We start from the raw sequence: 16,821 nt of genomic DNA on the forward strand, positions 1-16,821 counted from the left end.
CTTTCACACATTATATCTAACACTTAACATAACATGCCACATTAGTATTTCTATTAGTTATAATTTCTCTCTGAGCAATTTGTCTTTAAGAGGTTAACTACCCCTTAATCTTTCAAGGACCCAAACTACTATTGATGTAAAAGAGAAATTTAAAATTGATTAATAATTTTAAAAACTATAAAATAAATGTTAAAATAATAATGAAACTGCCAGAGGGAAAAAATATATAATAAACTTCGAGAATGTGACACCATCCAACTTTTACCAATCTAGTCAAAACGGTCAAATTTTTTTGTGATCGGTTTATTTGCAAACACAATTCTTGAAACAAGTTTTTTTCTTAAACTTCTGCCAGATGTACATCGTAAAATGGGCATGAATTAATTTTGACCACAGATCTTAGCATTCTCCATTTTCTCACTGATAATCTAAACAGGCACTTAGTTAATAATGATCATGGATCATAACTACGGTTAGACTGAACATCCGGTACATACAAGTGTACTTGGAGAGTGATAAAAATAAAAGGAAATGTTATATTTGGAGTACCTCATTCAATATAACATATATTCAACGTAGAATGACTTAATTGTCCTTTTAGTCCTAATATAAATATAAGTATTTCTGATTTTGATTGCTATAAATTTTTTGGTTGATTTGTATCCCTCAGTAATAAAAGTGAGCTAGTTTGGTTGCAAAAGGAACTTTTATGAAATGAGAGATACAAACTGACCAAAGAATTTACATAGATCAACAATGAAAATGCTTATATTTATAGGTACTAAAAAATATTTGAATCAACTAGAACTAGAACTAAAACTTTGGAATATACAAATAAATTAAATTTTACAATTTAGATGATGCACTTGAATTTTACAAATGCTGATCCGCTCTTGACATTTGTATGGAAGTAGTACTTGCACTTGCATCTTCCTGCACTTCTCAAATGACATAATTCCCATGCTCTGTTGGCTTCCCACTTGGAGGGTCATAATAAAAATCATGTGGTATACCTCCATTGATTCAAGTGCGTAGCAGATGCTTATCACAAACCAATATCCTATAACTTGCATGAGGACCCTCAGCTGTGTCTCTCAACATCACTTGCCAGCCTATTGCCTTGGCAATCTCTTGAAGTTCATCCATGATGGCGAGAGAGTCACGTATGTATACACGTCCACCAGGTCTTAGTATCCGATCCATCTCAAGCATAATTGATGAGACGTTGCATCTGATGGAGAGAAATGCAACAGATAGTAAAGAATAGACATCATATAACATGATTTTTATTTGCAATATCCAGTTAAGCACTGATAGAGTCATAATGCATGCTCTGGATGAATAGTGCAATGTTGATGCATGCTATGAATGAACAACAACATGAAATTGCAAATATGAGTTGTTTTGCGATGCATGAATGTTAAGATGGTAGATTCCTAGAGCACAACAGCCTTAAAATTAGCAGTAATGGATGCTTATTTGAAGTAGAATATAAAAGGCTAATAAGGATAGCAGATTGGATATGCAAAACAGATAACTTAGCTTGAGAAATGAGAAAGGCTAACATCCAAACCACAATGCAATACTCTTTTTTTTTTTTATTTGCAAAAATACAATAATAAATGGGAAAGAAATAAAAGTGCTGACAAGTGGAGAAATGTGTACCTTTTCCTCTCAACAGAAAGCAGGTTTGCTGCATGCAGTAAATCATATGTTCTTGGGTAGGTGTCAAATGGCTCACACCTATTTCATCAATCATTAAATATTACTACAACATTGAGAACACTTGTATATCTTAAATAAGCTTAGTGAAATACCAGTCATGCATCACTCCAATCAGTCCGCGGTCATATATAACAGGCAAGGTGTTTGGGCCACTAACAGGAACAACATTCATAACCCAGCTGTCAAGATTCTTATCAATCAAAGCTGCCGCAAATCTGTAAAACACTGAAATATATTGATATTTTTCATGGGGAAGAGTCTCAAATGTAAAATCATGACAAGAAAGTAAGACAAATAATACCCTCCAAATCCTGCTCGCATGTCCATAGCATTTCTTAATCGCATCTTGTTCCAGTGTAAGGCACGGACATAGCTTGCTATAATATCATTCCAGTATCTTGATTCTGCTTTAAAGAGCTCTTTTCGGGATATGAAAGCATCAAGTTTTATGCTTTGAAGCCTATCAGGTGGGGTTTGCAAACGTGCAGGCCATTCAGTAACATTTGCTCCATATCCATTCTTAGGCAATTCAGAGATGCATGCTTTTAGATTAACATACCTAGATTAATCAAGTAATTAATGAAATCACCAATAATGAGCCATTTCATTTTAATAATAACACTAAGATGCATGGAATTGAAAAACAATCATAACTCATCAGGCATCGCCCAAAATTATTGATATAACTTTTGCATGAGCAGCATAGTTTTCAAGTGTGTAACCAGAAAAAAGTATTCTACAATATTGCAGTTAGAAAATGAAAATAGACACATATAACTAGGGATCAGCGCAGGCAGACAACTCTTTTGCTTCCTCAGTATTTTGCAGAATTCCACATTTTATTATGAGGTAATATAACCTTTAATGGATAAAAACCACATTTACAGTGAAATAACCATTTTTGCATTATAATAGACCTGTGTAATTTCCTTTTCCTTCTTATCCCATTTCGTTTCTCTTCAGTAATCCACCTAAAATGCTTTAACTATTCGAAGAAAGTATAGATTGAAAATAATTGATGACATAAAGGCTTCAATTAACGGTTGATCATGGTTAAGATATTTAATAGTCATTTTCATAGTCTTTGTTTAGATTTCAGTTTAAAGCTTCATCAAATTTATGTGAATGGTAACTATGTTTCGCTATCTTTTTGGTGGAAAACAAAGTTTATAGCATTTTAACACTGATGAAGGAAGGAACTATCCTATTCTACTTCTTTAGGGTGTTTAAACCTACATAATGGCAAAATGCACCTATTTTCTACTCTGATTTTATCCTGGAGAGCTCTATCACATACAATATAAGAATGATAGTAATTTTGCACATCACTTTTGACAGTAATCATATGAATTGAAAAATATGCATTTAATCATTGCAAGTTAAGGAAGGCCCGAACACAATACCAAACATTGTCCGGGTCATCACTTGGGTCACATAGGGGAGGTTTAGTTCCAGCTTCCCGGTCTTGATAGCAGCTATTGTCAGAAGGTTTCTGCCATACTGCAATGTACCCATCTTTTTTCAAAAACTTCCAGCACAGTCGAGTGGTAAGATTAAGCATCTCTGGATATAACAAAATTCAATGCTACATTCATCAGCATTCTTAGAAATAATGAGTAAGACAATCCCCAGTAACTTATTGGCAGTTCAATGAAAATAGCATAAAAGGACAGAAAATGACAAATGAAATATAAAGAAACGTTAGACAGGAACATGCAAAATATCAAACTTTGCTTTGAATGACAAACATTTTGTTGAGACTTGAGAGAAGTCAAAGTCAGGTTGATTATTAATACATTGCATGCTAATTATCTGCCAAAGACACTGATGGAAATCGTTGTAAAACAATTTGGTGTCTACACCATATCATACAATGCTAATATCAATACAAAAGGTACAAAATTGAGCGATCCTTAAACACAGGTACACAACTACTCGATAGCTAAAAGCTTCAATAAATTAAATCTAAATGGAAACTCATTTCAACTATACCTTCCCATTGTTCTTCTAAAACTTCCTCATGCTTATAAACTGGCTGTGCAGCCCAGACAAAGTACCCTCCTGCTCTTAGCATCCTATTAACTTCAAGCAGCAGTATCCCATCTTCATCACAATAAATCAGTTTTAAGCATCATAGCACAAACAATGACATTACATATCGCTAGCAAGAAAAGTGTCAGTTTCAACATGCATTCTCTATCTACTTTCTATTGGTTGATTAGCTGCTATAGACCTCTCCACATCATTTTTCTCTTCATCATCACCAAGAACTATAGCACATCCTACAAGAGAGAAAAACACATACCATCTCGAGTCCAATTAATTCTACACCGTGAACAATGTATCAAGTCAAAAGCTTGACTTGGATATAACAAACGTCTAGTTGCAAATGCGGCTGCCATGGCCGGTACCCCACGCTCAAGAGCAAACTGAATCTGATTCTCATGAACGTCTTTGGGAGCAACAGACATGGTGATGACATTCCGAGACAGTAAGTACGCCCCAAAACTAGCAACGCCACAGCCCACATCAAGAACAACTCGTATATGCCGACCAAATGTAATTTCGGGAATCATCTACAAACCCAAAAATTTCAACATCAGATTCCCATAAGATGTCCCAACAAAAAAGTGAAACCAAAATATAAAAATACAACATAATAACCTTAGCAATATGGTCCAAGTATTCATTTGCCCCATGAATAAACTGCGTACCACCTCCTGGAAATTTAAACTTATCTTTGTCTCTGGAAATCCAGTTTTGGCCTCCCTTATCTTCAACCAGACGTGTATGAGGCACATTATTGTACCATACCTACGCTAAAACAAAAAGAAAACTTTTATCATAAAAAAAAAACCTTCAAAAACTGAAGCTAACTAAATACCCTAATAATGTTGGAGCATACGAGGAAACTTAAATACGGTAAAATATTCGGGTCAAGAACAAACCAAATAAGTAAACCAGATACCACAATCAACCAAAAACTTTAAAAGACGTAATTGTCACTTATATCGCTCAACTTTCTCATTTTTAACTAATACGATATTTCTTCACTCACCCTTACTATCTCAACGACTAATTGAACCCATTTATACCCATTTGGCTTAATTGAAAGAGAAAAAAATAAAATAAAAATAAAGGCAATATTTTGACCTCATCTCGGCTTCTGGGCCATGGAATTGGGGTACGGTACCCATTGGGAGCAGGAACCAAGCAATTCAACCCTCGACCTTGTTCAGGGCAATGCCGCTCGAACCTTTCCCCTTTCTCCGTGGAAGGCAGCTTCCGAATCGCGTCCTCGTTATCCAAACACGGAATATACTCGCTCATGTTGCGCGGGCACAACCCAAACCTCTTGATCACGAATTTGAAATCATCATCGTCATCAAAAGAAGAAGAAGCACCCAACTTCTCAATCTCAGTCTCGTTCACCCAATCACCCACCTCGAACTCATCGGACATCGTGCCATTCTCGTTCACGATCCCCAGTTTCTCGATCGATTCCGCCGGCGGTGGCGCTAGGATTTTTTCCGGCGCCGGCTGTGGAAGGTTCTGGTCAATGAGAGCAGAGACATTGAAGAATTTGTTGTAATTCGGGGACGTTGACACACTCGGGTTCGGATCCGGATCCGGGTGGGTGCCTTGGGTGAAGAATACGAGTTGCTGGTACCCATCGGACCAATGCTTGCCGAAGTAGAAGAACGTGACGGCGATGAAGAAGAAAGCGGCGATCTTGAGTGTGAGGGTTGATCTGAAGAAATCGCCATTGGTTGGGGATTTCATGCTTCAATTCACCGATCCACAAATGAAGGGTACGACTCAAAACCCTTCCTTTCTCTGAAATGCTTCACCAATTACCAACACTAAGATCAACAGGTACACTGAGCATGCATGTGTGCGTGTTTTGCACCTGATCCCACTGTTTTCTTTTTTCTTTTTTTAATTTGTACAACATCACATTAAAATAATGGATAATGATAATAGTTTATGTGACATGAATTAGCATTAATAAATAAAATAAATAAATTAGCTTAATGCTTGGTGCTTAAGCAAACTTGAGACTATGCACCATGAAACACAATTGCAGTACTTCACATATTAGGTGGTTGTCCTTTTTTTTTTAACAGTATCTGTTTATTGTGAGTGAATGGATTATGGAACCAATGGTTTTATAGATTACTCAATAAATAAAATAAAGTCATTTATACGTGTTATGAGAATCTTGCAGATTAGCACTGCAGCGAAGCTCTTTGATGGAGATCATTCTCTCTTAAACTGCCAAATATAGCATATTTACAAAAAAGCCAAATTGCCTGCCATCGTAAAAAGACAACAATTAAATAAATCCATTAACGAGAATAACTTAATTATTTAGAATTTTGGGTGAATAAAAAAAACTAGATAAATTATATGAAAACCTTTTTATATTAATTAAAGATATAAATTTAACTTAAAAAATTAATTTTCTTATTATAATGTTTTTTTCTGTGTTATAAAAAATAATGTCTTTTTGAACAATAATAATAATAAAAAAAACCGCCGCCTCACCGTCATCCCATTCGAATTTGGTTTATATTTTAAATGGTTAAGATTAATAAAAAAGAAAGTGAATGGGTATTAAAAAAATATTATGAATGCTTTATACATGCTCAACCATTCTGCCGTTGGAGAGGATATGAATCCTCCTAGCCCCCTCCATTTTCTTTTGTCCTGCATTTTCATCTAACCAAGTAATGCAAAAGTAATACTTTCTTCTTAACTTCTTTCATCTAAACGTGTTTTAAGTAAGCAATGAAGGTGAAGATATAATATCATAATTATTGATTAAAATCAATAATTAGCACACACATAGCAAGAAGTTATGGATTTAATATATTAAGCTAATACATTGTATTAAAAAGTAATTATTTTACCTTTATATTTTCGATATAATTTTTATTAAAAGATTACCATTTATATTTTTTAAAAATCAACTATAAAATTGGTGTTAATATTTTCTTTAATTTAAAGTCAGTCAAGTTTTATGATAAATTATGATTTTAATCAATATCAAATAAAATTTTATTTTTTCAAGCTTTTTCACTGTGTAAGAGTCAAATCTATTAAAGGTTTTATTTTTTCCCCTTGTTCCTTATAAGGGTATATTTGAATAAACAATTTAACTAAATATATATTATGTAATTTTACTTCACTTTAACTTGTGTAATTAATTTAATTATAAGATTTACTTAATTTTAATAAGCCATAGAAAAATTATTGAAAAAGTTATAAAAATTAAAAATCTGAATGATTGACTTTACAATTAACATTATAATTAAACTTTATTGTCTAAACCCTCTCATATTTAGAAACAAATTAAACTCAGAAAAGAAACAGTAGATGAAGGGAAAAATGAAAATTTTGTGGAATCATTAGGCCGATTTACTTAGAGTTGTGGTGTAGGAGAAATGTATTTTGACTATTGACTGATTTTTAAACACCAAGGCAACCTCAATGGGTGAAAAGGGAAAGAGGAGAGTGTGTTTGATACAACACATGGTGCTATCGGTGGCAGTAGAAATACAATCCTATAAATATAACAGCAACGGTGTGGTTATGGGTAACCATTGTTATTCTTTGTTACTACTTCTCTCTCTCTCTCTCTCTCTCTCTCTCTCTCTCTCTAATCTCAAATTAAGTTCTCTTTTTTTTTTCTCTTTTTTCTCTTCTCTAAAACCTTCAACTGTAACACAAAGTTTCGTAACGTCACTCGTCTCTTCTCTGTTCAAATCTCTATTTGTAGCGCTACTTTCTTCAATTCCAATTCTATCTTCCTTGCTCCGCTTAGGTACCACTGACCTCAACGGAACCCCAATTTCGGGAATTAGGGTTTTGGCCCCATCGATGTCCCGTTAGGGTTTACGATGACCGAATTGGAGGAACGGATGGGGGATTTCAAGCCCTTCTCGGAGGGGTCGTCGTGCTCGCGATCAATTAGCGAGACGATGAATGGGTCGCACCAATTCACGATAAAGGGGTATTCTTTGGCCAAAGGGATGGGTGCGGGGAAGTACATCATGAGCGATACCTTCAGCGTTGGTGGCTTCGATTGGGCTATCTATTTCTACCCTGATGGCAAGAACCCTGAGGATAATTCCATGTATGTTTCTGTTTTCATAGCTCTTGCCAGCGATGGAACTGATGTTAGGGCTTTGTTCAAGTTGACGTTGGTGGATCAGAGTGAAAAGGGTAATGATAAAGTTCATAGCCATTTCGATCGCCCTCTTGAGAGTGGACCTTATACCTTGAAGTATAGAGGCAGCATGTGGTTGGTACCATCCATTTCCTATTATTTTTGGAATCACCATAATTTTCGAGGTGGAACAGTGGCCTGGTTCGACTTTGGGAGGGGGAGGGGGAGGGGGTCTAAAAATGCGCATGTTGTGAAAATTTGGAGTTTAGGGTTTTTGATTGAGTGATATACCGATATTTGACATGGGGCAACTTAATGTGAATTTGGAAAAATACCCTAATTAAGTCTTTTTACACGTAAGATAGTTTATGTATAAATTTGATTATGAAACTTATTGAAATGAGCCAGAAAGAATTTGTTTTTAAAAGCTTTACTAAGAGGGTCATTGAAATATGTTAAAGAGAGCTTATAGGAGTCATAGGCCTAAATAGGCTCTTCCAACCACTTCTTTTGTGTCTCAATTTACTTATGTTTATTCCTGAATTATTAACTTTGAATCATGTCTCTCTCTTTTTGTGTCTCACTTTAATTCCTAAAATGACTAACTGTACACAGAGTGGGGCTGATTCATTCTCATAAATGAAATCCAAGACCAAATAATTCAATAGTTTTTATGATTTTGGTTATCAGTATTTTGCTTTTTATTTTTTTTGGGCTGGTTGGCAGAAGGTTGTTGTCTCTGGTCTCTGTGTTTCCCTCAAATTAACATTTGATCACCCCCTTGAGAGTGGTCCTTAGATGCTGAAGGCTTGTGCCGCTTGTGGTACCTTGAATCTTCTCATCGTTCTTTGGTTTTGTTTTGTCATTATTATCAACATGATTGTAAATTTGGAAGAATGGCTTATTTGAAGTTTAGGATTTTGAATTAAGTGCTATCCAACATGATGTTTGTGTGAGAATAATGTTCAAAAGGAGAAATATTGGTGGACAGAAAGTTGTCGTGTGATGTCTCCGGTCGTGGGTGTTTCCTGCAGTTGATGTTTCTGTGTTCGTTTCAGGGGTTACAAGCGTTTCTTCAGAAGAACACTATTGGAAAATTCAGAGTATCTAAAGGATGATTGCCTCATCATGCATTGCACTGTTGGTGTTGTCAAAACTCGTTTTGAGGGATCTAAACAAGGTGTTATTGTGCCACAGTCAGACATGGGCCAAGATTTTAAGGACCTGTTGGAATCTGAGGTTGGATGTGACATAGTTTTCAAGCTCAAAAATGAAAGTTTCAAAGCTCACAAGTTGATACTTGCTGCCCGATCTCCAGTGTTTAGAGCGCAGTTTTATGGACTTGTTGGGGATCCTAGCTTAGAGGAAGTAGTGGTAGAGGATATTGAGCCCTTTATCTTCAAGGTAGTTTTCTACATCAATTACTGCCAGTCTCCCGTTTGTGAATCTGAACAGTGAAATGATTGAGCTCATTCTTACTCCCATTTGTGACAATGAACAGTCAATCTTTTATTATTTTTTATTGATCAGTTTAAGGGTCTGTCACCTACTTGTGTTTGCTTTTGTTTGTAAAGCAGTCAGTTGAACTGGGTGTATCTTACCAAAATAGTTTTTTTGTGGTGGAACAAAATAAGTTGTTTCATAAACAACTTCACACGAGTCTTTTAAATTGCAACCTTGTATTCTGGAGAATGTTGTATGTTAAGATGACTGGTTTGCCTGTCTTTTGTAGCGTAAATCAGAGCTGCTTATGTCAAAGTCAATTATGATCTCATCTCATTCCATTCTGATGCTTTGAGATTTGTGGCTGGTTCTTTAAGATATTCTTCCTGCATCACAGTCTTCATCATGTTATAAGCTTACTGACAATTTTTGTCTGAAGTTGTTATTCTTTCATTTTCTTTTCTTAAGCAGATTGATTATGTGAATACCCTTTAATCTATTTTCTCCAGGCAATGCTTCTCTTCATTTACTCTGACAAACTTCCTGACATCTATGAGGTTATGGACTCGATACCCATGTGCTCATATACTGTCATGGTGCAGCATCTCTTGGCTGCTGCCGATCTCTATAATCTTGATCGGCTAAAATTGTTATGTGAATCAAAATTGTGTGAAGAACTCAATACTGACAATGTGGCCACCACACTTGCCCTGGCTGAGCAACACCACTGTCCACAGCTTAAGTCAATCTGTTTAAAATTTATTGCAAATCCAACAAACTTGGGAGGTGCGTATAATATTTTAGAATATGAATGTAAAAGTTTGCTGTTGTTTCAACTTAAGATTCTTTTAGCAATTAGCAGTAATATGTATTATGGTCTTGATGTTTTTCCCACACTTCCATATTAAGTACATTTCTTGTTTCTTTAGTCTCTTTAAGTTGATAGGATAGATGCTTGATATGCTATTTGGTCAAATATCATTGTGAATGAGAAGATTACAGAATTTCACTTGGTAGCACCTTTTTTTTTTCTGTTGTATTATAATTCTAGTTTTTGAAGTACTAGTTAGTGGAAAGAATTATTCACTTTTTTCTTTTTGCATTCATTTCCTTTGATTGGATAACTTCAATGGTTAAAGAAATTATACTGTGCACTATTTTGAAATTGCATTGAACTAGGAAGTAGCTTGACTCCAATTGTATCTTTTTGGGGCTTTTGTTTTCCCCAGAAAATAAAAAAGGGTTTCAATGTATACTTTTTCTCTGGTATATTATTGAAGTACGGATCTGTTGAAATTAAATTTTCATCCTTAGTAGTTTTATTATCTCTCACACACTTGTGGTTCCAGAAAGTATTGCAATGGAACTTCTGGGGATAAGACAAATGGAAATAGGGATGCTAGCGAAAATTAATAATGCCTTGAAATCTTTGAATCTAATTCCTTCATTCTGAAAGCTTGATTTTAGACTTCCATTTTTATTTCCGTTCATCTTTTAGAAGATTTCTTCCCACATGCTTCATAAGTGTAGCTCTGAGTTATTGAGTTAGGGAAAAGAATGTGGTACTCTCTCTCTGGTGTGTGGGGGGGGGGGTGCGAGTATTTGAGCACCCACATAAAAATACAACATTCATATCAATTATTTTGCATGAACTTTTTTACCCCTTGTTTTTTGTGCATTAGTAACACTCATCATTGATCTGTTGAAGCTTGCTCGAGTTATAAGTGTGTTTTGTTGGCTTATATATGTTGTCATCCAGTGTGGAAAGAAATTGTAAGCTCTTTGGTTGAAACAACAATCATCCAGAGAGATGCGTAGTAGGATGTACATAGCTTTAATATTCAAAGTTTATTTAAGAGCAATTCTCTCAACCTTTGGCGCATCCTTGTACTCTGTAGTTTGAGAAAGTAATTCTACTTCTTTGGTGCTACCCCTCTTATTTTTGCCGCATCCTCAATTGACACTTCATTCAAACTTGTAAACCCCCCCCCCCCCCCCCCCTTTTTTCTCTTTCTATCCATGATATATCTATCTATTTATCTATACTCACAAAAGATTTTTTTTTGTACCATGTCACTTATTCAATTAATTTGATTTTTTCTTTTAAAATTTAAATTTATTTTACGTGTTTAGTCTGTGTGTTTTGCTGTACCCTTTTTCTTATCATGTATCTATGTCTACTCTTTAAAATTTTCTTATTTATTATTTCTTTATAAAATAATTGATATTATGAAGATAAAAGGGAATGCTGATGTGTGTCAAGTATCTATATTTCATAATTTGTGTTTTGAATGGTTTATGGAGTGAGTGGCCATGACTCAATTTGTCGTACATATCAAAATTCTCCACTTTTCCTAAGCTTTCCTTTTTTTGTTTTCTCTTTCCATCATATCTCCTCACTTGTCCAGATGGAGAATTTTCAGAAGGTAATTCTAAAATATGAAAATATCAAGTTTAATGTACAAAGTTGGTGAATTTTGAAAATTGTTTGAAATTGAACATTGAATTTCCAATTCTTGTAATTATTCTAGATTAGTAATTTGAGGTTTCTGCCTTTCTCTCCTTGTTTCTACTTACCGAACTCTCTTAATTGTCTACTGTGAGTCACTGATTTGGTGTCTGAGTTTCTACTTGGACCAAATGTTTTCTTGTGTATTTTTCAGAAATTTAATTCAGGTTTTTGTGACTTGTCTCTTAAATTTTGCTTGGTTTATACTCTTCTGGAGGTTTTCCCCTGTTGCTGTTAGTGCCATCTGGAACCCTTGAAATTCCGGCTGTGGAAAGATTTAATGATGTATTATTATGCGTTGTGCAGCTGTAATGCAGTCCGAAGCTTTTGTGCACTTGAAAGAGAGTTGCCCCTCAATGTTGTTGGAATTGCTGGAGACATTTGCATCAGTGGATGATAATTCAAGCCAGACATTGAGCAGAAAGAGAAGTGGCAGTAGCATATATGGTCAAGATTTAGCAGATGGAGCAGCTGCCGAATCAGTTAATCCCAATGGCAGGCGAATAAGGAGGCGAACATAAGAACAGTTTACAATCTGAATCTGCAACCATTTAAAGTGTGATATAGATAACCCCCTAGTTATGAAACTCCCTGTCCATATGAGTGATTCCCCATTGTCATTTCACCTGATCCTTGAGATTTTATATGTGAAGTTTCTGGCCTTCCCACCTCGTCTCAAGGGGCATTTCGGACAGCATTTTCAGTAGTAGTTTGACATTAGAAGAGTTCTAATGTAGGGTATATCGTTTTTATGACTTAATAAAAGGTAAATAGCTGATATATTTGTTTTTTCAATCATGTCTTGGAAGAAAATACTTTTCCTTTTCAAGCGCCACCCCCCCCCCCCAAAAAAAAAAAAAAAAAAAAAAGATTTATGATAGAACATCCCCCCATTTTGTTTCTCCTTCAATTCCAAGTTTTGTAGTTTCCAAACGTGAAACACTGGGTTTATGTTTGTCTGATGGCTGTATGATTCAATCTGTGTCTTTCCCGGCTTATCTTTATTTTTCAGGCCTTGGTTCTGGTAAACGGTCTTGACTTGACTTGTGTATCTCTTTCTGTATATTTAGTATTCAGTGACAAAAATGGCTGAGAAGTTTCAGAAGACACAACTTTTTTTAAAGTTTGCGAAAAAGGTGTCGTTTCAAGCTGCATCTTACCCCCAACTCCCGAGTATCGTTAATCGCTATGGGTAGGAATTAGATGGGAAAAATTAGGGAAGTTTCAGTGACAGACTAAAACTTACAAAATATTATATAAATTAAGTGGGTTTTATTCTTAATTTAAAGATTCTTTTTTATGTTTTAATAATTTTTAATAAATTTTAAATAATATTCAGGAGTGTTAAGAAGAATGTGTTAGAAAGCAAATTCTCGTATGCCGAACATCAGATAACAAATTTGGTTCGGTCTATTGCCCATTTTTCTTTTAAAGTCACTGTGTTCGAAAAAAAAATACTATTGATGTATAATTTGCATTGTCCTCCATTTTTTAGTTACTGTTTTTTTTTTTTACAAGAAGTTTTAGTTAGTATTGGGAGAGAGAACTTAAAATATTTGTTTGGACCCACCCGCGTGTGCACTAACTTTTGGTCGGATGGAGGACGTGATGACTTGACCAACGAATAGAGTGAACTTGAGGCATTATTCTGTGATATCAAATATTCTTCAATAAGATGCTTTGTCATTGTCGAGTTTGTGACACATGACACTGAGACCCTTTTTGAAAGCCAGGTTTAAATAATGGCTCAACATTCGTGGACTACTTTTGCCTACGAGGTCCCAAAACCCAATTCGAAACCACTTTATAATTCTGAAGTGGACCTAATGTACGGGCAAGAAGTCAATGATTAAGAGAACTTTTTAAATAGATAACCACTAATTTAAAGTTATCAATATTTACATATATTATGGAGTCGTTTTAATTAAATGCAATGTTTCATTCACATTTTTCCTTTTCTGCCAAAAGCAATATGATGGTTCCACATCAATAAAATGATTGTATGCAACAAAATTAAATTTTCATTATGAACTAAATTATTAATAATAATAATAGCAAATGAAACATTATAGTTGACAAAAAAAAGACTCATCAATATTAGCATATATTTATTAAGAAATATAAATACAAATTTTTCACTTTTTAAGTTTATGTGAAAATCTAACATTAGAAAATTCATTTTCATGTGATTAGAGTGTAGATTTACAAAAGGGTGCGTGTGATGTCTCCCCTTATCCATGCCTTCTTATATCTAAAATTTTTGCTTATTCGTTTATTGTCATCTTCAATATATCGTGTAACTAGTTCACTTAGCTTAACTATCTTTATACATTTATATTTTAGTGTGTTTGATGATGAATAACTCGGATAGTTAGCCCACACTTGTTGTTGCAGAGGGGTTACTGAGTTTTTCATCCTTAAGACAAAGTGTTGTTGAGATTTATATCACTTAATCGGAGTTGTGATTAGTTCACGACTTCTTACGTTTTGATATTTCTTTTATACTATGATTCATCTGCTACTAACTTTTATAGAGGTTGATGCATGTGTGAAATGTGTTTTCAATTGGCATTAAAGAATCTCTTGACAAGTTTTACATTTATCCATCTGAAACCATTTGGTGCATTCATCTGGAGTACATCTATAAAGTATATGTATAAAGTCCTACAAGATGATGAAGAAGGGTTCTATGTGGAGTACAAACTAGTGACAAAGTTTTATGTTGATTTGAATATGTTTTCAAGAAAAACTTGCAACTTTATTATAATGTTAATTATTTTAATGATGTATGATGATGTGAACTAAAAAAAGTGGGAACAAGCATATTCTGGTATGCCAAGTAGAAGATTGAGAAATGGACATAGTTTTATCCTTCATAACATGATATAATTTTTCTTTGAAAGTCTTTACAAAATATTATATCTTATAACATTTTGATTGTTTCTATCTCAAAATTCAAGGTGACATTGATTTAGAAACATGTCTATTTCAGTTTAATAATTGAACGGTTCAGTTTTATTTTCATTTAAGTAAAAATAGAACCACTTTTACCATTTTGTTCCTCTCCTCTTAGCCCAAATTCAACATAAATTATGTAATAGTTTGTTTTGCCAATATAAATTATTAAATTGTTTCTGTAAGTTGTTCATAGGTGTCAAAATCATTTCAAATTTTTAACTAAACTATGTAATTAGTTATAGATATAATTTTTCTGCTACTAAATTGTTCCTCATTTTGTCTAGTGTTCTATATATGTAAGGGTGAAAAAAATTTATAGAATCTTGGACCATGTAGTTTCAACCATATTATGTAAACATAATATTTAAAAAGTTTATAATTTATAAAAAAATAATAATATGTGACGTTGTCATTTGAAAAAAAATTCATAAAAGATGTTTATTAATAAAAAAATTAATTTTCCCCTCAAACTCAACCCGACCAGTTCTCCTTTAACATGCAAAGAATTTGTCAATCCAATAATTGACAACCATCAACCAATGATAAGATAACACGAACATCAAACATCTCTTCCTCATCTAATGATTGTGAATACAAAACATCCAACAGTTCTACCTGCTTATGATTTCATAGGTTCCACATCAGTCAATAATTACTCTGCAATCTCACTTTATTTTCTGATTTTACAAGACAACAATAAATAAGTTCAAAATTTAAAAAAAAATAAAATTAACATGGATATTTATAGTCTGTTTTCCTTTATAAAAACAGTTTTCTGTTTTTAAAAATAAAACATAATACAAATTTATAATTTGTTTTATTTTTAAAAACAAAAAACTATTAAAAAAAAAACATGTTTTTAGTCATGCAATTTTCAACCATCGAACCCCTCCGTACGGTTTCGGCAATGGCTTGATAGCCACATGATCATGGGCCCATCCTGAAGGGGGCCCAATTAAAAAAGTTTTGTTGGGTCACCGTGTCTTCTAGTAGAGGTGGCTCGTTAACGCCCATGTGTTGAAAATTTCAAAGTGTTTGTGCCACAAAAGTTTTAGTGGCGAAGAGTTGTGTGTCATGATTAGTGGCAACGTGTCTACTCTGTTTTTAACTGGGCTGGGCCTAAAGGGATCCAATTGGCGCTTTCACTTCATCCATCAATCGAAAACTCTGTGGCTAAGAGGTTGTGTATTTGCTTTTTCACTCCCACTTATTCTGCTACCACATTAGACTTTTGGAACTCGACAACGGATGTTTGTTGATGTAATTCTCAGGTGAGTTTCGATGTATTTGATATTGACCTAGATTTTTTGTTCAAGCATATGACAAATAGGTCAAGAGCTATAAATGATTTACACTAAAAAAAAAAAGCACTCATTTGAAATATGAATTATAGTTTTAATCAGTATAAAAATTTGATAGACTAAAATAATTCACAATCAATTTTAAACCAACCATTAGTGCTGCTAACCATTTACACTTATTAGTATATCATATTAGGATGTAACTATGGTTGCTGTATATCATTTTATATGCACTAAAAATTATTTAAAATTAATTGTTTATAAACACTAGCAGAAACCATACCAACGTAGCTTCACATGTTTTGGTTTGAAATGAGAGGTTATATAGTTTGTATTTGTTTATTTTGTTTTATGCTGATTTCTGGCTGTGGTTTGTGATTAAAACCTTGACAATGACAGACATTGTTACGTGAACAAAATCATATTGTGGTTGGACGGTGAGTGGCAACGAATCTTGAGTTTGCCATCTTAGTTAACAATTCAATTGCATCACCTAACTATGCTTTTGAACTTATTCGCATAGAATGATCCAAAAGAGAAAAGAAAAGAAAAGAAAATAGCTTATTGGTTTAGTATACAAAACTGTTTTGGAAAAATCTTAACGTGGTTGTCACAATTCTTCGAAACAACTAGAAATGGAGGTCCTCCCCAAAAGATGAAGCTTTTTTTGTGTGTGTTCTCAACTCACAGCAAAAGCCAAAAAGTGATACAGT

At 34.1% G+C, this 16,821-nt stretch overlaps 2 protein-coding genes across 3 annotated transcripts; one reads left to right on the forward strand and one right to left on the reverse strand.

The window, feature by feature from the left end:
- Positions 1 to 519: 519 nt before the first annotated feature.
- On the reverse strand, positions 520 to 5,866 carry LOC113849611 (probable methyltransferase PMT11). Its single transcript, XM_027479629.1, has 9 exons — positions 4,879 to 5,866; positions 4,390 to 4,539; positions 4,031 to 4,301; positions 3,718 to 3,828; positions 3,129 to 3,288; positions 2,027 to 2,284; positions 1,818 to 1,940; positions 1,666 to 1,743; positions 520 to 1,231 (listed from the first exon to the last, which is right to left on the reverse strand). The coding sequence occupies exons 1-9, from the start codon at positions 5,506 to 5,508 to the stop codon at positions 1,024 to 1,026; spliced, it is 1,989 nt and encodes a 662-aa protein (XP_027335430.1). The 5' UTR covers positions 5,509 to 5,866; the 3' UTR covers positions 520 to 1,023.
- Positions 5,867 to 7,324: 1,458 nt separating this feature from the next.
- LOC113849461 (BTB/POZ and MATH domain-containing protein 3) lies at positions 7,325 to 16,681 on the forward strand. 2 transcript variants are annotated; one of them, XM_027479381.1, is made up of 4 exons: positions 7,325 to 8,032; positions 8,956 to 9,301; positions 9,850 to 10,126; positions 12,156 to 12,873. In XM_027479381.1, the coding sequence occupies exons 1-4, from the start codon at positions 7,629 to 7,631 to the stop codon at positions 12,368 to 12,370; spliced, it is 1,242 nt and encodes a 413-aa protein (XP_027335182.1). In that variant the 5' UTR covers positions 7,325 to 7,628; the 3' UTR covers positions 12,371 to 12,873. The 2 variants fall into 2 exon arrangements, with proteins under 2 accessions (XP_027335182.1, XP_027335183.1); XM_027479382.1 differs by lacking the exon at positions 12,156 to 12,873 and adding an exon at positions 16,657 to 16,681 and having other exon boundaries at positions 7,375 to 8,032; positions 9,850 to 10,130.
- Positions 16,682 to 16,821: the final 140 nt, after the last annotated feature.

The sequence above is a fragment of the Abrus precatorius genome, unplaced genomic scaffold (assembly GCF_003935025.1).
Source record: "Abrus precatorius isolate BTA unplaced genomic scaffold, Abrus_2018 Scaffold9, whole genome shotgun sequence".
Lineage (NCBI taxonomy): Eukaryota > Viridiplantae > Streptophyta > Magnoliopsida > Fabales > Fabaceae > Abrus > Abrus precatorius.

What these genes read in the sequence shown, in the direction of transcription:
- LOC113849461 (XM_027479381.1), top strand. Translation starts at nt 7,629, where the DNA reads ATGACCGAATTGGAGGAACGGATGGGGGATTTCAAGCCCTTCTCGGAG. An exon ending in TTGAGCCCTTTATCTTCAAG is followed by an intron (nt 9,302 to 9,849) that starts GTAGTTTTCTAC and finishes TATTTTCTCCAG; the next exon opens with GCAATGCTTCTCTTCATTTA. An exon ending in AAATCCAACAAACTTGGGAG is followed by an intron (nt 10,127 to 12,155) that starts GTGCGTATAATA and finishes TGCGTTGTGCAG; the next exon opens with CTGTAATGCAGTCCGAAGCT.
- LOC113849611 (XM_027479629.1), bottom strand. Translation starts at nt 5,508, where the DNA reads ATGAAATCCCCAACCAATGGCGATTTCTTCAGATCAACCCTCACACTC. An exon ending in TTTAGAAGAACAATGGGAAG is followed by an intron (nt 3,289 to 3,717) that starts GTATAGTTGAAA and finishes TGTTATATCCAG; the next exon opens with AGATGCTTAATCTTACCACT. An exon ending in GATGACCCGGACAATGTTTG is followed by an intron (nt 2,285 to 3,128) that starts GTATTGTGTTCG and finishes TGATTAATCTAG; the next exon opens with GTATGTTAATCTAAAAGCAT.